Source organism: Adelges cooleyi, unplaced genomic scaffold, assembly GCF_023614345.1.
Source record: "Adelges cooleyi isolate 19-005CV unplaced genomic scaffold, UGA_ACOO_1.1 ACOO_flye_CR_arks_rails_tigmint_CR_PRNA_23, whole genome shotgun sequence".
In the NCBI taxonomy this organism is placed as follows: domain Eukaryota; kingdom Metazoa; phylum Arthropoda; class Insecta; order Hemiptera; family Adelgidae; genus Adelges; species Adelges cooleyi.
In genome coordinates, this window is record NW_026095893.1 from 18,082,881 (window position 1) to 18,108,224 (window position 25,344).

The following is a 25,344-nucleotide window of genomic DNA, read 5'->3' on the forward strand; positions in this document are numbered from 1 at the left end:
TATGGTGTTATGGTGTTTGTTTATTTTGAGTGTACGCGAAAAATAACAACTCTACTCATATAGAAAATCAAATGTAAAAATATGGAAGTTGTTTTTTTATAAATTATGATACTTCATTCTAAAAAAAAAAAAATAGAATACGGTCAAAAACATACCACTTGTTTTTGACAAACTACAATATGGTGACGATATCTATAACATGTAGAAAAAAGTAAAGGTTATTTTACAAAGGTATTAAGATATATAATATCTTTTGTAAATAACCATCACCTTTTTACACATGTTATAGATATATATGTTAGACCTATCTTCAGAGTAATTTTCAACTCTTAAATCCTATAGTTAATCAAAAAAATTAATAAAAACATCCGAATCCCCAACGCCCAGACGTGGGAGGGTTGTCGAAATTTGGATTTGAGGGTATGTGTGGATAGAAGCGTGCCTGGTCAATGTTCTGTAAAAATGTTAAAATTAAATCGCATACACCCTTTGAAAAATATTAAAAACATTCGAAAAACGTTTGAAATCAAGAAAAAAAGGAAAAATTTGGGTTACAGACTAAACTGTAGTCTGTAACATAATATTATGAAATTACACTATTGTAGTAATATTAACTGCTAGAACTACCTATGGTTTAGTTTATTTTATTTTAGATTTCAAACGGAGCGTGGAATGTATTGGTTTTACCATAATTTTTTTACTTTTTTTTTTTAATATTTGTTATCATTTTTAAAGACTTTTATGAAATAATTAGTACCTAATTGAGTTGAAATAACTTTGAGTTAAGCTCTTATTTCCTCTTGGTTAATACTAATATTTTACAACAAAATATGACATAGTATACAATATAATATGTATGTGTAATTTATAAACATATATATTAAAATTCAAATTTAACAAATTGTTCAGTATCAGTCTTGAACAATTTTCTGTTATTTAGTAAACATTTTAAGTTATAAAATATGTGTATAATCGTGGCGCCTAGTTAGCATAACAATATCGTATGTTAAGTTGGTGGCTTGACATTAAGCAAAGTGACTCTCCTGTAAAATTCAATAAGGCTTTTTCCCCTTATTCCCTAACATTTATTTGTTTTTAATGTATTTCGCGTGTGATTCATACACAATGGATTATCATTCTTTTTAATCGTTCACATCGTTTGGGTGGCGTTACAGATAATTTCAAGCACAGTGTGGCATCGGTTTCGTTATTATCTAGCCCTGATAAAAAAATATAATATAAAAAATATAATATAAAAATATAATATAAATATTTTTTGCGATTACCACAATAGCGAGCCATGTTGGTTATATTATTTTATTAACTATGAAATGTAAATATTACCAAACCACTTCGGTGTTGTATTAATAACACGTCGACAAACGTTCCAATGACTTTTTACCTTATTCCCCAAAAATATGTTAAAAAAAAATTGAAATCTTCCACCCCTCCCATAGTTTGATGGTTCCAATAGTTTAATGATTGGGAAATAGCGAAAAACACCTTATCGAATTTTACAGGAGAGTCACTTTGCTTAATTTCAGTCCACCAACTTAACATAAATATATATTGTTGTGCTTACTAGGCGCCACGATTTTACACTTACTTTATAACATATATTTACCAAATAACCAAAAATTGTACAAGACTGATACTGAACAATTTGATAAATTAAAATTTTAAGAAATTTATTTATATATTGTTATTATTTGATTTATTGACACTCAAAGAGTAAAGTGTATTGATGTACATATTTAAATACAATATAAACACCGTCTTACAAAGTTCACAAAGTCATCATCCAAATAGGACTTGTAGACTTAAATTTAGGAACAAATGTATCAACTATTGACGGGACTATTTCATAGAACTCTGCTTAAGCAACATCAATATTTGTGGCCACATGAAAGCGACTTAAGCTTAAGCGCTTGACACCGGCTGTTAAATTCACATTTTTTCCCCTAAATTTGTATGTACATATTTTACTACATTTTTCAATATGTTTTTAAATTTTAGCTTCGATGCAAAGCGAGAAGGTATTGGTTTTACTCTGATGTGGGCTTTTTTTTTCGCTGTATACACTGTAACTTTTTTAATACTAGACCAATTCCTTCGAATAGCAACTCTATAAATCACAAATTTTGTCTAGTTTGTACTTTGGGGGGGTAAAAGTTGAAAAAGTTTAAGTCTTCACAGACGAAAGTTGAAAAAACAAAAAAAAAACCGTACGAGTTTTTAAGTTAAAACTTTTACTGGCTATAGTATCGAGAAAAAGAGTCGGATCGAGTTGAAATGTATAAGAAATATTTATTTGTTATGCCCGCGCACGTCAGTTTTGTCAAATTCAAAATATACCCATTTCCCGCCCCCCTAGGGGGGGTACAAGTTTTTTTGTTTTTCGGGGTTTTTAGCCGTAATTTTAAAACTTTTGGGTTGAAAATTTGCCAGTAGTTGGAACTCATATGTATCCATAACATATTAAGCGGGTGAAAAATTCGGCACTACAGTTTTTTTTTAATTGCCGGAAAACCGTGTTTTCGCACATTGCGTATATTTTAACAAAAACACCTAAAATCTTTAAAAAAAATTGATCAAATCATTAAAACAATTTTATTTATATCTATGCAGAATGATACTATTAGGTTTTGTGCTCAAGTACCACTTTTGACTTGAAGTTTACACAAATTCAATTTTTTTTTTTTTTTTTAACTAAAAACCCAGTGTACCAGATGTGAGAAACGAACAGACACTAAAAACTATCAGTTGGTAACGTCTATCCGTGTTAGATTAGTTAAGGGCCCAATGATCGGTATCATTATATTGTGTTTTTTACATGATATCACAGGCGACTAAATCGTGTAACTGATTATAGTAGATTACACTCGATTTATTGGGAAAAAAACCTGTCCGTGTACTTATTAAGACATTTAATGATTTTGATACGACAAAACCACTGTCGTTATCTCGTTATTTTATAGCCTGCGTTATATAACCTTACCGAACGTTAACTATGAGTATTTAATGTCTAACTACCTGCAAATAATGAAGAGGACTGTTGTTTTTTGGATTCAGATTAAGTGTTGGTTTTTATGCAGTATACCGACTCAAAATGTTTTTTTTATTACACAATTTTTTTAAAGGAAAACTAATGTTTTGTGTATTGTTATACTGTTATTCATTTAAAGAGATTCACGCTTGATTGTTTAAATTGTCTAATATTAGATAATCTGCTTCGTGCTAATTTTATTTTTTTAGTTTATCAACTTGTAGCTCTAATTTTGTAAAAAATAATTCATTATTTTATTATTATGTACTATTACTATTAAGATAAATTTTAATAATAATTAAGTCATAAATGATAATACTTTATTTTATGACTAGATCAAATCTCGTGAACATTTAACATCATGATATTGCTCCTATGCTATTATTAAAAAAACACAATTTTTAAAATCTCCATTAAAGGTTATTGTTAAATAACAGGCAACAGCCGACTGCTAGTGGCTATACACGTTAGTAATATTTAACTAATAAGTAATAAATGTAGGTAAAATTTATTGTTTTCTCCATCACAGTACCAGTATACGATTTATTTTAATTTAAATGTAAGAAAATCGATTTTTCTTTAGAATATAACAAGAAATTAATATACAGGATGAGGCAGCAAAACGGCGATTTTCTAATGTATTTAAATGGTAAAACCCGTTTCACTAACCCACCCTTTACATTTTAAGGCTCTATGAAAAGGTTTTTTTAGTTGCATTTTATTTTGTACATTGTCAATCTAGTAAAATAGAAGTATAATATAGCTTTGAAATAATATAATCTGTGAAGTATAAATAGTTTGTGTGAGATTGCTATAATGGAAGTATATAATACATAATCATTAATTTTATTGAGAATAAGCGATTATAATTTAAACTATGGAGTACAAACGATTGAAACATGAATCGTCGACCATTCCAACAAAATATAACAAGACATTGTATTTGTGTTATTTGGTCCACTAAGTTTTTGCAAAAAAAAAAAAAACCAGTACAGTGGGGTCGGTGCATAGTGGGGACGGAGCATAGTTGGGTCGGGGCATAGTGGTGACGGGGAGGTCACAGGTTTACAGGAATTTTTAAATCTGAAAGTGATAAAATCACTTTCGAAAAAACGCTTCGATGCAAATCGGTAGTTAGTATTTTCAAGCCAGTACAGTCCAAACCAAGCACAGTATAAACCAGCAAAGTTAGAAAGTTTTAAATGAAGGTTCTGTATTTACAAATGAGCATCAAAGCGTTAATTTGAAAGTGATGTAGAGTATTGGCATAATGTAATCAAAGTAATGAGGAAACGGAGAGGTCACAGGTCTACAAGAATTATTATAAATAAAAGTGATAAAATTGAATAAAATCGCTTTCAAATAAACGCTTTGATGCTCATTTGTAAATACAGAACCTTCATTTAAAACTTTCTAACTTTGCTGGTTTATACTGTGCTTGGTTTGGACTGTACTGGCTTGAAAATACTAACTACCGATTTGCATCGAAGCGTTTTTTCGAAAGTGATTTTATCACTTTCAGATTTAAAAATTCCTGTAAACCTGTGACCTCCCCGTCACCACTATGCCCCGACCCAACTATGCTCCGTCCCCACTATGCACCGACCCCACTGTACTGGTTTTTTATATGTTTTCAATTACAGGAATTTGTAGATAAAAAATAAAAAAATATGTTAGCATTTGAATTTTGATTTTTCATTTATTTGTTCATTTGTTATGACATTATATTTTTTGACTGTATTTCTTAATAATATTTTCAGTCGTTTCTACAAAGACGAGTAGTTTTATTGATGACGTGTTACCGTACTCTGTATCATAATAATCAGTTATAATAAATAACCTGTAATCTGAGTAATCTGTGGATAAGAACCGTTTGTCCATCATTATTTCAAAATCTTTTATAGTGACCGCCTAGTTGTTAGAATGTTATCGCCAATTGGACAATATGTCCAATTTTGTTAAATTTGTAATAATTGGTCAATAAATATGAATTTTATGTGCTACCGGTTAGGTTAGGTTTTGGAAAACCGAAGAAATATGATAACTGTTAAGAGGGCGTCGCACCGCCCATTTTTAAGGAGTAAAGTATAGGCAACTTTTTATACAATCTTAATTTAAAGGTTAAACTGTAGCTGTTATTATTTCAATAACTCGGACTCTATTTTGGTAGTTAATTTATTTTTTGGACTAAAATATATACCTAAAAGTTTAGGGAAAAAAAATTCTCAAAATATTAATATTTTCAGAGAAAATGAGTGTCTTACGTTAGTAGTTGGATCACCCTGTATATAATGCAAATTTGATTATGTGACCTATACAATTTTTTTTTTTTTTTAATGTTAATCGAACAAATTACTTGTTTTTTATGTGGGCGTCGTTTAATAACAAAACAAATTAAACGAACCAAGTGGACTTACGAGTCCACCGAAAAAAAAAATATCATATAAGACCATATGATATTTTTTTCTCATTTCTGGTGGGTCGGTACCATAGACCTATAAAGAAATGGACTGATAGTAAAGAGAGAAGTCCGAATATCGACATCGTTAAAAAGAGACAGAGAGAGTTGTTAGGTATGGCATGAAAGAATATTATTATGAAAAATATTCTATCATGGAGAAATAGTAATATGATAATACCCGATAACGAAATTTTCAAATTAAACATTTTTAATTCATCTTATTAAAATCGTATGAATTTTAATTGTCATCAGTTTAATTTCTCATAATGGTTTTCCAGTATAAAATTGGAACTCGACTGCCGCTTTTAGGTACTCTGTGTTTGACCTTCTCATTACGTTCCCGAACCATTTGATTCTTTTTTGAAGTCGACAAATACCTGCCCCACATTTTGTTTGTGTTTCGACTTTTTTTTCTATATTCTACCCAAACACCGACAGCTGCTGATCTATTGTCAATTTCCTCTTTTGAACTTCGCATTGGTACCTACTCCCCTATACATGCTAATAGTATGCCAAACAAAATCACCAATATTTTAGTATAATAATAATTTACCAACAATCAATTGTCTATAGAGTTTGTAAAGAAAAACGGTTTTTCAAAACATATACTTACACGTTTTATGAAAAGTAAAACAACGTTCGTTGATAAAATCTGAATGAAATTGTAATTGTTTTTTTTAAATATTTATTACCGATATACATATCTATTTAAAACAATACATCGTACGAAAGTATATTTGGATACCCGACAAAATAATGAAATACGTGTTATCCCTAAATGCTTTACAACTTGGAATAACACAATAATAAATAAACAATTAAATATGGTTTAATTATTTATGGTCTATCAATGGTCGGTACTCACGAGTACCATATTAGCTATGAACAAAAAATTATTTTTAGTATGTAGTGCTATTATTAAACATTTTATCGGCGATAATAGTCGGCAACGGTTGCACTAAATACATGATTTGGTGTTAGGTTTTGTTATATATATATATATACATATATATAATATATATATATATATATATCTATATATATATATATATACATGAAAACTGCTGATTATATTCGAACATAATATGTCTAGATATACTATCTAATTTTATATTTTCCAGTTTATTCATTACTGTAGTGAAATACTGGTAATTTAACATATGGACTCATAAGTACCGTTGGTCTTTCACGGCTAAATTTTGTTGTTGACTGTATTCAATTTCTCGTCGACTGTCGTGTCGTGTGCGTTTTCTATTCGTTTGAACAGTTAACTATTTTTTTTTTTTTTTTTAAATGTCAAATAATAACTTGCTATTGCAGTGGATAAATCGACTGCTCCGGCGAAAAGGTTCGCACCTCGAGTTTTGTCAATATTGAGATATCACAATCATATGATAAAGAATATTTTTCTGTATTTCCCAAGAAAAAGATCGTACGTCTAGTGTACCAAAGAGATTAGATATTAATTATTTGTACGATTTACCGAAATATCTATTCCCAACGAAAACCGTCGTGTGTACAGAGATACGACGAATATTGACACAACCATAGAACCGACGAGTAAAGTCGTATCTTATAGATTTTAATATTGTTATAGTGATAACGTACGTTTTACAATATTAATTATTATTTCATTACAGTGTATCAATCACAGAAATATAGTTAAAAATCAACCACCAGATCGCAGTCTTAAGTAAAACGCAGAATAAAATAATCAACATAAATGTGTCGATTTTTTTTTATCATCAATCTATACTAGAACTTGTGTTCAAAGACATTTTTGATAGTAATGATAATGATAGTACGTTGGTAATATTTTATTCGATTTTTAAAGTTAAATCCTCGTACGAGGATGTCAGTAACGAAAGGGTTAAGTCTGTTAAATAGAACCTATGAAAAGATAATTCTGTTGTTTTTTTTATAGTTGTTATATTTAACTCTGTTAAAATATAGAACCAGTTAAAAGTAAATTCTGTAATTTCATTTTATTTTAAGTCATTGTTATTACTATTATATTTATAAATTACGAACATACTACTATGTTGTATCAAAAGTTAATTTTTTATTTTGTTATTAATTATTGTGTAATAATGTATAATAACGTGTTTGTTTTATTTAATAAAACGATTTCAAAATAAGGACGTATTAAGTTTATAAAAAAAATAAAACATCACGAATTATATTTTATATTGGTAACAGTTACATTCCCAATAAAATAAGTTGTAAGTATAATAATAACGACTGTTTCCTGTAGCCTTCAATTGCAAAAAAGTTAATTATAATAATAATATTGTAATATAAATACATATTATTATTATCACAATACAAGATGTACGATGGAACCTCCTTCTTTTTAAAAAGCTTATCACCAACGAAAAAGGTCGTAAGTATAGATACTACTTTTGTTGTTATAGCTTATCCCCATCGAAGAACGTCGTAAGTAGAGATAATAGTTTTTTTCTAAGGTAGTATCTCAAAAAAACCCATGAGTCTATTTTTTTTATTTTATTTTTTAGTAACATAAACTCTATAACTTGTATACAAATTTTCAAACTGATATGTTAAAAAAAAGAATAAGAATTTAAATTTGAATGTTTGTTTGGTTCATCCTGAAAAGTTGCAAAAAAAACAGTTTTGAATTTATTTTGGATAATACTGATATAAATTTTGCAAATGTAATACAGCCAGTTATAGAACCTGTGGTGATAGCTGTGCCTACTCTAGCTACTCTACACTAGCTCTAAACTTAGAAAATATTCCTGGCCCTTCAAATTATGTCGGTTCGCCTCTTCCTAAAAAACGTACAAATAATTCAAAGAAAAAAAAAAGAGGAAATATTTCCCCTGAAATTCGTCGTAAACGGAAAAAGATTACTGCAAAAACATTAGATCCATGTTATTCTCTCCCCAGATGGTCCTGTTGATGGAAAATTTACAGGGGAAACTGCAAGTACAACAACAACTATATGAAGTATTCAAAACCATTTTGATAACTAGAGTTACTCGCATAACAACAGAACCATTTTTTATTATATCATTCAATGTGTTATTAATTAATTTAAATGGCTCTCCCATAACATTATATGACAATTTTACCATCTTGCTGACGTGTATGACTTCAGGGTTAAATTTATTCTGATTTATCAATTTCAGTTATATATGAAATAAAATATTTGATATACTTTGTATATCAATCTATATCAAATTGTATTTTGTATGTCTATTTTGATTTGCTGTGGGAAATATGTTTGTTCTTTAACTCTTTAGAATACTGACATGCAATTTACAATACGGTACAAATGAAACGGAAAAACATATAGTCTGATAAAAAAAAAATGTAATCATAATAATATTATTGTCATGTGACATCAGAGATGAAAGAAAAAATATTTTACCTATAAGCATCCTCTTAATATAATATATTGTTGAGTGTCAAAGTAAAGGTAAAATGCCTGTTTCTGACGTTTGAATGATATTGATGATTGTTTTCAAATGGAAAAAGAGAACAAATGATTTCTCCTCGAGCTTGGAAGAATAAAAAACAAAAAGTGTTCTTCAACAATACTAATTAAAAATACAGTAAATCAATAGCAATTTCCTGTAGACAATCATACATGCGAGCTTAGAAAAGAACAATTAAATAGTATAAGGTCTAGTAAAATTGTAAGGTAAGATTAACTGGCACAATGAATGACGACTGCGACTCTTTTACCTTTTCGTTAACCCTTTTAGATAGATCCCGATGGTCTTCTACTTATTTAAATGAGTACACCTACTACTTAATTGAAACGGGTGAATGGTTAAGACGATACAATGGTAATGTGGTTATAGATAATAGTAGCCAATAACTGTAAACGGTCAATAAATGAGTGCATAAAATATATTAATAGATAACATAGATAATATGAAGTGCAATTTGAATAATGTGCAGAATACATTTTCTTACAGATATAGTATTGGTGATTTAAATATCAAATGAATTTTTAAAAAAGTGATTTATAATTAAATATATATGTTGAACATATTAAAATAAAATACATTAATCGTATGAATTAATAAAATAAAAAATCATTGTACACATTGTAATAATGGTAAAAAAATACTCACCCAACATTAAATCAGTTGGATTATTGGTGGGTTATCAAGATCGTTTTTGACAACTTTGTAACCTAAAACCATAAGTCGAAATTGGAATAAATTGGTATGCGTTATATTCAAAAGTTAATGGTACCAGCCCTAAGATGGTTCTGATGAAAGACTTACCTAAATGTTTTGTATTCTGTATGTCAACATTTTGAGTTACAAACATATTTTTATGATCGTAAATTTTCAGTCCTCTTAGAAACATATATTTGTATCTTTCCAAATTGGCAACATAAGCGCCGATTTTTTTTATTTTGTCGTTAAGGCCAATGAGAACCTTAGCTACATCGTCTCTATCAACGAAACTGAAGCTTTTCACGTTGATCATGAACTTCATGTGGCTTAAGCGCATCGACTGAGATATCTTTTCGATAATAAGATTTATAACACCGCTGGTGAATTCAGATCTAGTATCGTCGGAAATAATGGAATACCCGTTGATAAACTCTATCACTTCGGAGGTTTCGTTTGACATATACTTTAGGTATTCCTGTACGCTTTCGGGGAACATTTCCAAATTTATCAACGAGTTTAAATGCTTACACAAATCCTGGGCTCCAGTCCTCAACTTGTCTGTGTGCGAGTCGTACATTATAATGACACTGCGGTCTTGTTTCGTCGTGTCTGCATCGACCAACCTCTTGAGTGCCGAGAGATATTCACCCAGGCACATCGACACGGGTTGTAAGGCAGCGGCCATTACATGTTGCTGGAATGAAATGACATAGTCCTGGTGGAAGATGGGTCGGACCAAAATCAACAGGTCGGTTATACTCGCAAAACTTCGATCGCCAAACTGATAACTTGTACGGACTTTACTCACCATCAACGAATCGTCCAAAATAATTTTCTCGTCGCCGGCAGAGTTATTCTTTGTTTGTCCTTTGTCGACAGACACCATACGCAAGTACTCCGAATCTAAGTCCACCAACGACAAGAATAGCAAACGGTCGGGTTTAAAGTCAAGATACATTTCGTCTCCGAGCGTCGCCTCGAAAATCGTTTCCAATTGTTGTCTGTTGGCCTCCAGTATCGACAAAGCCTTGTTTAATTCGTACAGTTCCGGTAGCGACTTGTTTATCAATTTTTTTATCGCTTCCAATTTGTTTCGCTCGTTCTCGTCGTCTTGGTCGGTGATTTTATGTGTACTCAAGCACTTGCCGTCGTTTATGAACTTCGAAAGCGCTTCTGTCATCGTCTTGTAAAAGTGTTTGTATCCCTTGATGAGTTTATGTTGATGAAATGATGCTGCGCTTTGGTCGACACGCACGCGAAGATTGTCTCTCGTATTGTTTATGTACAAATTCACTCGCATCAGATCGTCCGGCGGTTTCGCAATCGGACTTGGCCTTTCTGAGTTCATCGAGCATGGCCATAACGATATGTCCCTGGGACCGAAGTAGTTGGTCGTAATAGTCCATGCCGTCGAAAGATGATCTGATACCCGCGTAAGAATCATTCTTGTCCGCGATATCGACTCCTACTTTATTTTTGAAGACAATTGCGTTTAGTCTGAAATAATGCAGCACATACCTCGAACAAAAACAGTGTAACTTTTCCGGATAAGTATTCGGTTTGTCGAGTCGTTTGGAAGATTGAGTATTTGGTGCACTCGAAGCCTCGTTTAACAGCATCAACGCAAGAACCACAATTCGCCAAGCCATTTTACATGTATTTTACAACCAACAGTCTTAACATTCGACCAACACACTCGGATATTGTATACTTGATTTATTCCACGACGCACTTTTATTACACGTATTACAAGTTTGGCCTGGATACGTTTATACTTTGGTAGTGACGTATGTTGGTTCAGTTCAAAAGACGTTGTGTGTGCTAGCCACACAGCTATGGTATAAGCAACACAAACGCGCGACTGGGTATTCGCAGGGTGATACATACAGGATGGTCCATCTGATGTGCGACATACAGTTTTTAATTCCATATAAATAGGCAGGCAAAACGTTTTAAACATTTCTCAGGGTTTGAGCTTTTAATTTTCATCAATCCCCCCCCCCCATCCGTTTGCTATGCCGTCACGTTGTAAATATTTGAAATGTAGCAAAACAGCTTCCATTAAATAATAATAATAATATCGAGCCCGCCCGGTAACGCTGTGTTTGAACGAAGAGGTATTTACAAAATAAGTATCCGGTATAATTTCTGCAAACAATAGGGTGCCTACTACGGTTTAAATAAATAGAACACGGTTTGAAAAAAACAACTTGTTTTCCACAGCTACAATACGGTGTTACGGTGTTTGTTTATTTTGCGAACACGCGAAAAATCGCAACTCTACTCGTAAAGAAAATCCAAAGTAAATAATATATGCAAGTTGTTTTTGCAAAAATATAATACATGACTTTTAAAGTTTAAGAGCCGTTAACCGTGTCAACGGTCAATTGGTCACAGGGTTAAAAACATAGTTGAAACAACTAACCCAACTAACACATAAGTTATAAAAAAATGTTTTGACCGTTAATGTCTCGTAAGCCGCTGAACCGATTTCTTCGTGTTACAACTTTATAGATCAGAAATCATACCTGGAAGGTACTTAAACAGGCCAAAAATCAAAAGTCACCCCTTCCCCATCAAAATCGAGAAAAACACCCAAAAAATTTACAAATTTTTCAACTTAAAATTACGATGCTCTATAACTTTTTTAAAAATAGTCGAAAATGTTCCAAATGTATATGAATTGTTCCTTAAACATAGTACTATCGATAAACATTAACAAACCAAAAAAATATCATAAACCCTTTCCCTTAGAAGGGATAGAATTTTTTTTATTTATTTCACTTTTAATGAAAATATTTTCATTATATTGTTCTATGACAGTACATTTTTATAGACAGACGATCAACCCTTATCGCATCTACCCTGCACAAGACTAAATATTAAATTTTAAGTACATTATTGCTGGTCCCACGATGTCTTCTAAACCGCTATAACTGGTTTGAACATACTATCCACAGATTCGCATTGAAACACCATACCTAATTCATGCCTTTTTACCAAGTCCAAAGGTCGACGACGAAACATATGTTCATGTTTGTAAACGTTGAGTACTCTGAGGAATGCATTCTTGTTTTGCCCCAAACTTCCAACATAACAGTCGACCTCGTTAATGTTGTTTAAGGTACTCGAGAAATGTATCTACACGCTCTTCATCACCACTGTCTAACCCTTGTGTGTCGATCGAAAATTGTAAGTTATTCTGTGTCATTGGCTCGGAACACGTGTGAAAAAGCTCTTCTACACGTTGGTGAAAACAACCAGAATCGTTTTGTTCTGGCGAATCTTGTACATACACGGACGAAAAAAACTGCATGACACTGCTCGTCAACGGAGCACAAGGTCTGTCGTTGAATTCCTTTGACAATTCAGAGGTTTCTTCTTCGATGCCGGTCATATGATCCTGTACGCCGGAGGGGAAAATGTCGAACTCGATCAGCGACTTTAAAATGTTGGTCAATCGCTCGTCAAATTGTTCAGGTACATAGTTACTTGCATCAGATCGTCCGGCGGTTTGGAATTTGTTGGCGCCTCTCTGAGTTCATCGAGCATGGCCAAAACGATACGTGCTTGGCACCTAAGTTGTTTGTCATAAAATCGTATGTCCTTCGAAGGTGCTTCAACGCTCGAGGCACAATCATCGTCGTCCTCGATACTTAATCCAAATGTAAGTTTAAAGACAATTCCGTTTGATTGAAAATAGTTAAGCATATATATGTTGAACAACAGCAGTGTAACTCATTCGCATATTCTGCACTGTCCGATTGGACGAATGAAACAGTAGACAACAAAAAAGAGCACAAGAGCACACCAAGCCATTTTACATGTATGATCAATCACCGGACTCGTTCGACTAAAACGCCTAAGCATATTTTACAATATTTTATCTTTGCAGCTTTGCGACTAAAATGTGTTTTTTATTTTTGTTGTAAGACGTAGAATTCAAAACAATCAGTGTCGGTTTGATGCAATTTTTTTGTTTTGTTTACACATATGTTGTTTTCGTTTTTTCACCGTTGGAAGCTGTTTGTCGCGTACAATCTACAACACAGAATCAGATTTCTGGCTAAATAAATAGTGTAGTAAAGCGTCTTTTTTCGAAAACAAAAATGGTTTTTCTTAATGAATGAATGTTTTTTGGGAGGTAAAAAATTCATAAATACTCTAAAGAGATGCGATAAGCTAAATTACATACTTTTTTAGTTAAACATTCCATTAGTATAGTAAAATAAATAATACTACATTTTGAAATCAGTGATATTACACAAAAGTAAAATATGTTCTACAACATTATGGACCATCAAAATAACCTCAATGTTATCATTCAACACAAAATGTTACTCCTACCTCATTAAAAACGAGTACATTAAATTCTAATTTTAAATAACACTTTGCACAAAACAGAATACGGGTTTTTATTTGAAACATGCTTTGCCAACAGAAATTATTACTGTTTGAATAGAAAAATGTCTAATACACTATTTTATAATCACAAGTTGGTTAGGTATCTATAAAACCATCTTCAGTTCAACGTTTTTAGTTTCCATTAAATGTAAAAGGTGTTTTGGTCGAAATTTCTATTTTTCATGTTTGATGGATCGAGATAGAAAGTTGATTGTTGGGCTTTCCTAACTCTTTATATAGAAAACATTTTTTTGAATACTTGTTAACTATTCATTCATTCACACTAAGTAAAAAATGACGAGGATTCAGCTAAAAAAATAAACTTATCATTTTAAACACAACCTTTTCGCTTAACCGTTATGTGCAGACATTTAGTTTACATTCAGAATTAATACAACGTCGGCTCTAAGAGCTTTAATGATATTCATACACTCTCTTTATTAAATTTATAATTTCTGTTAATGTTTCATGCAAATAGACACTTATACAAAAATATAATTTTTATCATATCAAACTTGAAAGGGTAAAATGTTCTTTTGGACTCGACGCGCGTTTTTTTTCTCCTCTTTGACGTATTTGCATTTTTCAAACATTTTTGTGTTTGCTCAAAATGAACTCTCGCAAGCTGTCTTTGTATGATATTTTTTTAAATTTAATTATTAAAACTATGTTTGACCTAATTTTTTCAAACCTTAGTCTCAACAAAGTTTAATATACATAATTTATAGTCGATTAAATATTATAAATATATATATATTTTTTTTAATAGAAATTATTTTATTTGAAGGTTTGCAGTATTTTTCGCGGTGACTTTGTGACTGATGTAGTCGTTTGATACCGAGAAGGATCTATATTTGACACTAAATTATAATATCGGGATCGCAAATATTATGTTAATTTAGTTCCACCCAGATATTATTCATTGGCGTTGGCGGATTTCAAATGTAAAATCTACTTAAGCCCTGAAGTGTGTAACAAAAAAAGTTTATAGTACCACCTACACATACCCTTGAAAAGATGTATTTATAACAACAAATATATTCTCAATTCATAAACTTTATACAAGACAAAACTTAACAAAATCAATACAAACGAGTGTTCTTAATGCAGAGCACATAATATTAAAATAAGATAACAGGATTATTCATAAGATAAAATTATAATCTTAAGTGTTGTTGTACACAATATAATATTATATTTAAAAGAACATAACATTCAACCCAATGTAATATAATAAGAACACCGAATACCAGACACATTAAAAACACCACAATTATGGTACTTTTACCTTCTTGGCGATGAAGGTGTATGATTGGGGTCGATTTAAGGTGTTCCAACGTATTTATGGATTTATCGAGTGGATGTAAACGACAGCTTCTAATTTCAGTTACAAATCAAATTGAAGTAGGTAGCAAAAAACGAATTTCTAATAAAGCATGTATTTTTCACGTCATACAACAAACATCATTGAAGTACATAATATCGTTTCCGGATTGAGCCTCTTTCGACACGCTGCTAGAAGTAATTTTTTTTTTCCATACCTCTTTAGAAAGACGGTTAAATTCAATATAACATGCAGGCGTCCAATGAAACGGAGAAATACAGTCTAGTAAATAAGATATATATATAAATATATATAACGAAAAGGTATTGTAAGGCAGGTACATACATCGTTGGAGATCCTCTTTGGTATATTATGCCTATTATATCATAAAATACCTTACTTGCAGCTATATCAAAGTTTTGTTATTGGTGCAAAGGCGCGTACGCTAGAGATGATTTTAACCGGATTAAACTTAAAATACAATCTGCAAATAGCAACAAATCGTAGGTATTTATATTGCGTGTCGCACAAAATTTTTTTAAGTAATTGTATTCGAGAAACACTCAGCGAGCCCGGCACAAACAACATGGGTTTTCACTGAATATTATTTCCACGAGTGCTCGGTTGCGGTGCGGTTCTTCTAATTGGATTTGCCCAATGTGTGCCACTCGTCAAATAAGCAGCTTACACAATTATACAAGATAAAATAGTTTTCCGGGCACTAATATTATATTATATTCAAAGTGCCTTATTTGGCACACTGTGCTAGGAGACATAATATACACAGTCACCGCCAAGGTTAGTTTCTACAGCACAAATTTCTCCAATATCTCAGTGGGCCGTCCACATGCTTTTGATTGGCAACGTTGAAAAGTGTGGCCAGGCTTACACGGGCAACTTGAGCAAGTAAAGTAAACGACCATTTTTATTCCATGTATTACTTCTTAGTAAAATCGATGGGAAAATAACAAATTATTATAACCGTATAGTTGGTAAATTAATTATTGTTATTTTTTAGCTTCATTAGGTATAACATGGGTCACTTTTGGACATTATTCAAATTCTTTGGAAATGCGGAAGAGCACCTTGTTAACAAGTGTAGATATTGTACGGGGGAACGTTGTTTGTTTTGGATTATTTCAATTAGGTATGTTCGCAAAACACTTCCCAGCCGTTACACGTCAAAAGCAAGATAAGTTAAAAAAAAAAAAAAACGTTGTTTCGCATAATTAACTGTCTAGTTTAACCAGGTTCAAATCAATCGCTGCTTTCAAAAACATCAGCCTCTATCAAACTTGTTGTTGCCGTACTTTAATTGGACTGGCTTCTGTAATGAGCTGTAGAGTTAAAAACAAGTACTACCTTGTACAGTGTTAAAAATGTAGCTAATTGTCACTGGATTAGACTTAGAGTAAGACAATAAAGATAGGTTTGATTCAATGTAATTCAATTAATAAATTTTACACAGACAGTAACTTGCTCGGTTGAAACAAGATAAAACAATTGAATGAATACTAGCTGTTTCTTTAGGGTTATATACTATAAAGAGTACAAGCTAAGCATATCTCAATACTAGTGGAAAACAAGTATTAACGTCATGTTATAAACAGAATTGAGAATGCTTAAACGCTAACTAAGTATTATACATTAGTTAAAAGTTACCCAAAACAACAGTAGGCAAAAAATAGTATTCCACGTGCCAAGGTTATTACAATATCTCAAAGATCATCTGACCATTACACTTCTGTTGACATATTTTCTTTCTTTCCAATAACTTAATTTAGTTTAAATTTTGACTTGCATATCGCAACGCAACAAATAATTGTTTTTGTACATTATTTTTGGACATGTTCAAAACAGTACAAGTAAAATTTAGTGGCCCACTCTAAGTCGTCCCAAAGTTCTTTTTCTGAAATCCAAGGTCTGGTTCAAATCTCTCAAGTGAGAATCATGCTTAGCGCTGGACTATTTCATCACAATACACTTACATTCAACGAGACAGTATACATAACTCAGGAAACGGTACGGCGATATGACTGGAAACTTTAAACGTTATTGATTATTCCATAATAATTTAGTCATAACCATTTACCGTGTGCATTAAGTATTGTTAGTCGTTGTTGTATCGATTTTAGGCATACAGATTTGGGTTATTAGCCCACAGAATGTGTTTCCAACGCAATAAACGTTGATGCGGTTTAATGCGATGAGCTTGAACTAATTACCGCAATGAACACCTCTACGTTAAAATAGCACAACCGTCAAGTGTGTTACAATGGGAAAATAAGAACATATGCAAAACTGATTTGTGTAAAATCAATGACGTACAACGTCTGTTCGCAATATGCACACAAAGATCACCACTCAGACATCTCTGAAGAAGACTTATAAATTTTAAAGTTACACGCTTTTTCAACGAATAGCTTTGCAAGTTTTGTTTCTCACTTCGCATATCGTTTTATGCATCAACAACAACAACGACGTGACTCCAAACAATACCTTTTGTTGTGCAATGATTTTTACAGGCGAATAACTAAAAAAGTCTGTTTGTGACAGCCGATTATTTTCAACGGTTGTTTTCCAAAGTAGTTAAAAAAAAAAAAAAAGTCTTTACAATTATTATTGGTAATCAGAATAATATTATCATTGTGCACACAATAACAAATCTTGTACATAAATCATAAAAAGTATTAAATTCGGATGAAAATTTAAAAAAAAAATTTAAAACTAATTTATTTGAAAAATCCAATCAAAAAAACTTATCGTTTCATCAATGTAATCTCGCAAATTTTTAAGACTTTGCAATATTTTGAAATGTATGTATTTTTGATTGCCTAAGACTACAAACGAATATAGCAAGAAAACTATTAACATAATATTATGTTGCATAAAAAAGTTTTTCAGCCGAGTCTGCAACCACGAAAGAGCATTTTCATGTCTCGTTGAAGTACCGAATAAATTTAGATTAGTGGTGGAATTATAGATACTGATATAGTATATTAACAAGCTAGTATCTAAGGACTAGTTAACATATCAAGTTTCTGGCCGATATTTTAGTGTTTTCACAATATCTGGCCTTAAACAGTTCATAGGAAATATGACCTGTTAAATTACATTTAATTTATTTTTCAGTTATTATTTGATCGTTGTGAATACAACATAACTCTTATCTCTAATCTCTTATCAGATAACAGCGTAACGCTTTTTTCAATTATGTGTCAGAGCTAATTCCCACCCCTACCCCAAAACCCCATTCCCACCCCATCCTATAACCCTATCCCCTACCCCTATCTCCCATGCCCTACCCTTATCTCTAATCTCTTATCTCTTATCAGATAACAGCGTGACAAGTTTTTCATGACAAGTATTTCGGTTATGTGCCAGAGCTAAGACATAAAAATGTCCAAAAAAAAAAAAACAAAGATATGGTAGGACTGTCACATGTAATAATTTACCTAATCTATTAAAAACTTATCTAAAAAATCTGCAACTTAATATCAAAATGTATGGTCCCCTAAACAATAATCTACAACAGATGTGTTACGTAGAAATCAACAATATGGTCAATATTATATCAACAATCATAATATGATGTGTATTATGTGTATTATGGACAAAGCATAATTGGGTAAATATTTGTTAAATCAAAAATTATACTTTGCAGCATGAGGTAAAAACGTCTAAGACATTCCCATCACAATTATGATTTTTTATGATTTGATAATTAATTTATATTTTATGATGTAAATATATAATGCTGTTTTTTACAAACTCTGATGAACATTTTAATGAAGTGTTTAAAATCGGATAGGTACTAAGTTACTAAAAGCAATTCATGGATCTCAAAAATATATATTTGACTTTTTTATTGTGTTACAATCAAAACCACAATTAGAATTACATTTTGATCGTGAAGGAAGCATGTTGTTTTTTTTTCTTCAATTTATATGTTCCGTTTTTATTTTATAAAATTACTCTTTATCCAATAATTCTTTGGTTTCGAGTAATAAGTAATCCACTTTGTATTTTACTTTCAAATCCACCTGTTATTATTATTCACTTTCTTTACAACTTCATATGTATTTTTTTTTATTACAACAAACGCGGTGTCGAATAATAAAAATCATAAAAAATTCTAAACACTACCGGGTTTTCCCGGAATATGAGGTATCTTGTTTTTTATTATAATATTATTATTATATACGGTAGCACTCCAGGAGGTGTAAAATATTATTGGACCGTACGACATTGCACGAGGAAATAATAATAATACTTTCAAGTGTTAACGAAAAATGTGAATAGCAATGCCGATTCCCTGCGGTATGATGTACGGCAGTAGCTGTGGCCAATATATAAGACCAAAGGTATTGATTCAAACATTGGTCACACGTTGTCTGTACCACGTGTGTAGCATAAACTTTCCATAATCTCCGATCTTCGAGGAAAATATTTCATATTATATGTTTACACACACACATTGTGGTGGTCCACCTTAGCCCACCACTTATTCACGTTATTGATCTAAGAAATGCGTGTAACTTTTTTAAGTTACCTGGTAGCACGTTATGTATGCCTATATGTACTTTCGAAAACCAAGTACAGTCCTCTACTCGAATCGGGTCCATATGATTTTGCATGTCATACATTCAATTCTAAGGGTTGGAGTGTATATTATATTAGGCGCGTTCTTGATCGGTCGTTAGGTTCACTAGACAGTGTTGATGCGCTTATTATACATAGATATATTATTCGGTTTGAATAGGGGCGTCCGGCATGTCGAATAAAATACATTTTATTATCCCATTCTGCGGTGCAGATTAAATTGAATACACCAGCGATAGATGACACCTGTTTCGAATTTACCAGAAACCACAATAACAGTTCATTGATCTGGAAATGTGCAGTCGCGACCCCACCTTCACCTTTTGTGGATATTGCAAACGAATTCTGAGATTGGTTGAGAATTGTATTGTCTGAATTATAGACCTCGCAGTGCATAATATAGAATTAAAGAAAAGAAAACTGTTTTCTAATTTATGATGATACAGTTTACAAACATATATATCTAGATAATAAAGGTAAAGTCAACAATGTTGTTTTTTTTATCGACTTAAAATATGAAAAAAAAAATGCATTTAATTGGTAAGAAATTGGACTAATGGAAAATATGTCGGTTAAACGTTTGAGTACAAATTTTTATATTACATGTTTGTGGTGTAAATAATTCTACGGAATTTAATTTGTTGTGAACAAAATCAAACGACAGACGGTATATTTTAATTTCGAACAAAGCGCTTCTATTATCGCCGTTGTCTTATTGTTTGAATAAATTCATTTAATGTAATTTATGTGACGCGAAATAGCCGAATGGTCTGTAATAACCTTTTGAATATCCGAGTAAAATAATAATAATAATAATAATAATACAATGTACACAACAAAACTCACAGAATGGTTGTAATTTCTCATTTTTAACGCGTCGCAAAGCGAAACATATTTTTCAACATCAAAAGCCTCGTCGTCTCTTTTAAATTTCATAGTTTATAAGAAAATAATTCGGAGAAATTCAAATCGCATTTCCTGATTTTCCAAGAACGAAATAATCTTACACATTTAAATACCTTACTTTCTATAGAAAATATATTCGCAATTGGTTTCTACATAATCAGCTTTATCTTTCTTATCAGTTCTATATTTTCTTGTCGTCTAATCAGGCCACTGATAAAAATTAACACGGAGAAGATACTTGTCACATAAAAAACGCGACGGCCGTGGTCTTAGAGCGTCGCGCAGTGTGACCATTTTGGTAAAGCTAAAAGTAGAATATAATTTTTATACGAAAGTCAAAACAATAATAATTGATTCAATGACTAGAAAAATGGCTTAAAGAGGTTGTAAGGTGAGGTGTAATGGCAATTAAAAAATTTTAATTATAACTAATTTAAACAGATATAATATTTTATAAAATCCAAACCGTGATATCAATATTTTAAACTGATAGCACTAAATAGATAAGAAAAGGCAAGGGTACGGTCATTGTATATGCCCTTTCAACATGGCCGTCACGTTTTTGTTTACTTTAAAAGTGACCCTTCTGCTTTTATCTATTCTGTGGTTATAGTTTCAATCATACCGTCTAAATAGAAAAGGCAGTACCCTAAATCCGATTTCTTAACCACATAATATCCCAAATATTCGTTATTTATTCACTAAAGTAGTGGTTATTATCGTCTATGATTTTTTTTCTCATACAGATTAGATAAAAACCACATGGTGCACTTTGCCATTGAATGATAAGTAGATCCTTCCTCAGTTAGGACCTCATACGAGGAATGGAATAATCACTGTAGAAAACATTTTACCACGATATGTTATCAAAGAATTTTCATACTATATTATTATATCGGTGATAAGTATCAATACATTCAGTGATGCTCAGTTCACTTTTTTTTAAGATCATTGCTTGAATAGGAAGCGCAACATCTGGTCTTATCTAATCAGTGGTATTACCTCACTCGGTATTGGTCTAGTAGTTGGTTGGGTTAAGTGTGCCATTCGAAAACTAAACAAACAAACAAGCCCTACCGCCGTTCAAACGATCCCAAAAGCAATAATATACTTGCTTTGAAGCTGTGGACCTTTAACGGTGTACCTACGGTTGAATATTGTAATATTGTGTCGTTGAAAATGTTAAAATTTGTTTGTCCACAACCGCCCCTGCCCCTGCTATAGTGGAATCCCTGTGTGTATAGAAGTCATATCCCGACGACGGTAAAATGCTTGTGAAATGTCCTAAAAGTTAGTCCGTAAATTCTACAACTTGTGGTATTACACACAAACTTTAGTCGCGCGACTCAGATAAAAATTCTATTGTCGGCAACAAGTATATTTTCCATAGAATAGCGCGTTGAATGTACCGGCTAAGACCAACAATGATTTATGAACAGATAATATTATTTTATAGCTATAGTGTATTTTTTTTTTTTTAGTAAAAAGGTGGCCGAAATGTCAGTAATAATTGTCAACCCTTTTCTACTTCGTTCGCCACCGAAAGTATTCGCTGCAGAAAAATATTCCAAAAAATGCATATTATGTGGAATCTTGAAAGAGATAGGAAAAAAATAGTGTGTGTGTAGTGAAACGGAAAATATTCCAAGTGAGCGCATGAGTTCTTTAGCATTAAGCCCATGCTTGTTGAAAGGCCTGGCGCCGAGACGGTCGGAGAACAATTTCTAGAAAACTACTAGATCAAGACGTTAAATGGTTCATTTCGTGCCTTAGAGGACCACATTTTATCTCTACCGGCTCGTTGAAATAAAAAAAAGCCAGTACAGTGAGGTCGGGACATAGTGGTGACGGAGAGATCACAGGTCTGCAGATTTTATTATAACTGAATGTGATAAAATCCATTTTAAATAAACGCTTCGATGCGAATCTGAGGATAGTATGTTCAAACCAGTTATAGCGGTTTAGAAGATATCGTGGGACCAACAATAATGTACTTAAAATTTAATATTTAGTCTTGTGCAGGGTGGATGCGATAAGGGTTGATCGTCTGTCTATAAAAATGTACTGTCATAGTTACCCATGTATACTACATATTTGACTACAGATTTTTGAGAAAATTGTATATGTTATAGTTCCATTTTAGATCTACCTTCGGTCTAATTTTCAAATCTAAATTTTTAAAACTTTGCTTGAAAAAGTGAAATAAATAAAAAAAATTCTATCCCTTCTAAGGGAAAGGGTTTATGATATTTTTTTGGTTTGTTAATGTTTATCGGTAGTACTATGTTTGAAGAACAATTCATATACATTTGGAACATTTTCGACTATTTTTAAAAAAGTTATAGAGCATCGTAATTTTAAGTTGAAAAATTTGTAAATTTTTTGGGTGTTTTTCTCGATTTTGATGGGGAAGGGGTGACTTTTTTCATTTTTGGCCTGATAAAGTACCTTACAGGTATGGTTTCTGATCTACAGAGTTGCTACACGAAGAAATCGGTTCAGCGGTTTACGAGATATCGTAACTAGTATGCTTTGAATAAAAAACAATATACATATATAAACTATTTAATATTAATTTATAAATAATATATCATCCGGCAACCGGCGACGGCACTAAAGGGCGTTATGTAAATTGCATGGATTTGCATTTGGGCCGTTAAAAGCTTATTATAGTAATTGTGTACTGCAATAATATTATAAATTATAAATTACTTCCTAGGATTTGAGAGCTTCCGGTCTTTGATTCGGACACCAGGTCAGTTATATTATACATACATACATACATATGATGGTAATGCCACAAAGCTGCAAAGCTGATTATGTGAGTAGTTTACAGAGATTTTGGTGGGATTAAAAATAAATATTATGATACAGAAATTTATATTTTGTATTTATTTTTTATTCTATTGAATTGTTTTTTTTTCCAATCGCATTAAAAAAGGCAATTTCTGGCAGCTACTGCTTTGGAAAAATTATTGGCATTTTCCGATGATAATTTATCACTTTCGTTTAAACTCAAAAAGCTGGCAAAAAATTACCCATTGAACGCAATTCGAGTGGAATACTCTAAGACTTGACATTGTGTTTGTGGAAATTAATGTAAAATGTTCGGTAAAAATAAACTCTGACTAATTTACCTAGATTGCCTTTGTAATATATTAACCACCATAATAACCATGTGAGTCACGCAACAAATGTAAACGTTCTATTTGCTGTGAATGCCGTTTTAAGCTAATCACACGTTTAATGTTATTTCGTTTGCAGATGATGAAAGGCTGGTACGTTTGGCACAGCTTCGGTTTTCGAATTTTGGTGGTATCTTTTACGTTCCAAACGACGATTTCGCGTAAGTACCGGTGTAATTAATATTTTAAATTAGACAACTGTAAGTTTGTATACATAAAAGCGAAATATGAACTTGGAAACACCCGCAACGTAGCTGAAAATAAAGTTCCCAGAGGAAATTTTGACTACAGCCCCGTTTGATGCTCATCCAGCTAATTCTGTTTGTACGATGATAACTTTTCCAATTTAAACTTTGATGCGAATAATACAATTGGTGGAAAATTAAAAGTTTATTAGCCGTGTAGCTTGTAGTTTCTGTTATTTGAATACAACAAATGTTTCAAGTTCATTTCACGTGGAAAATGGTTTAAACGAAATATTTAACCCTCCTGTGTGGCAGAAAGACAACAACATGTTTATTTGGTAATTTCATTTTCTCGAAACCAACACATTGAACGCGTGGCCCTCTCCTAAAGTGAGCACAGAGTTCTTTAAACGTCCATAAAAGAAAACGTCTGTCCGTCTATCATAAGACTCTATCCAATCCGTGTATACTTTATCTTAAGTAAGAGCTGCAATTATTTATTTATTTTTTTTTTATTACTCTTTACAAGCTACAAAGTTCTGTAACGACTCGACAATATGCAAAATATGCTCCAGTTAGTTATTTTAGTGCATTTATTATCTTTACAATTAAATTATCAGCCTACGGTTAAGCGCCACCGTCACTGTTTGAAAAGGACTTCGGCCAACTTGTTTGTATATGGCCAGTGATCAATTTCGGAACTCAATACAAACACCGTGCATTTTATCTAACATTAGGTCGGTCGCTTTGGAAAGAAAAAAAAAACAATACATTATTCAATAGCCGGGTATTTCAAACACAACGTTCATTTTTCTACTTTGACCGTAACACCAACCCTGTAGTTTAAGCAATACATGTATTATTTATTTCCACTTTACACCTAATGTTTAGCATTTGAGTGGTATACAATAATATTATAAACACAACCAGGTAACAAAATAACATTTCAGTGTGCAGCTAAAAGGTAGAATAAAACTACTGTTGATCAAAAATTTACTTGAGTTTAGAGAATTTATGAAAAATGGAGAAAAACTCCATTAACTAATAACATAAACTAATTAATAGTAGATAAAG

General features: G+C 31.9%; 2 protein-coding genes across 3 annotated transcripts in view; one reads left to right on the forward strand and one right to left on the reverse strand.

Annotated features, from left to right (window-relative positions):
- LOC126836178 (neuronal growth regulator 1-like) overlaps nt 1-25,344 on the forward strand; it is a 109,725-nt gene that overhangs the window by 30,106 nt on the left and 54,275 nt on the right. For both annotated transcript variants that reach the window (XM_050569364.1, XM_050569365.1), the window contains one exon: nt 24,165-24,246. In XM_050569364.1, coding sequence (XP_050425321.1) covers nt 24,165-24,246 — 82 coding nt within the window. The remainder of the gene's footprint in view (nt 1-24,164; nt 24,247-25,344) is intronic.
- Nucleotides 9,581-11,423, reverse strand: LOC126836177 (uncharacterized). Its single transcript, XM_050569362.1, has 2 exons — nt 9,770-11,423; nt 9,581-9,675 (listed from the first exon to the last, which is right to left on the reverse strand). Exons 1-2 carry the CDS (start codon nt 11,106-11,108, stop codon nt 9,620-9,622), a joined length of 1,395 nt encoding a protein of 464 aa, XP_050425319.1. The 5' UTR covers nt 11,109-11,423; the 3' UTR covers nt 9,581-9,619.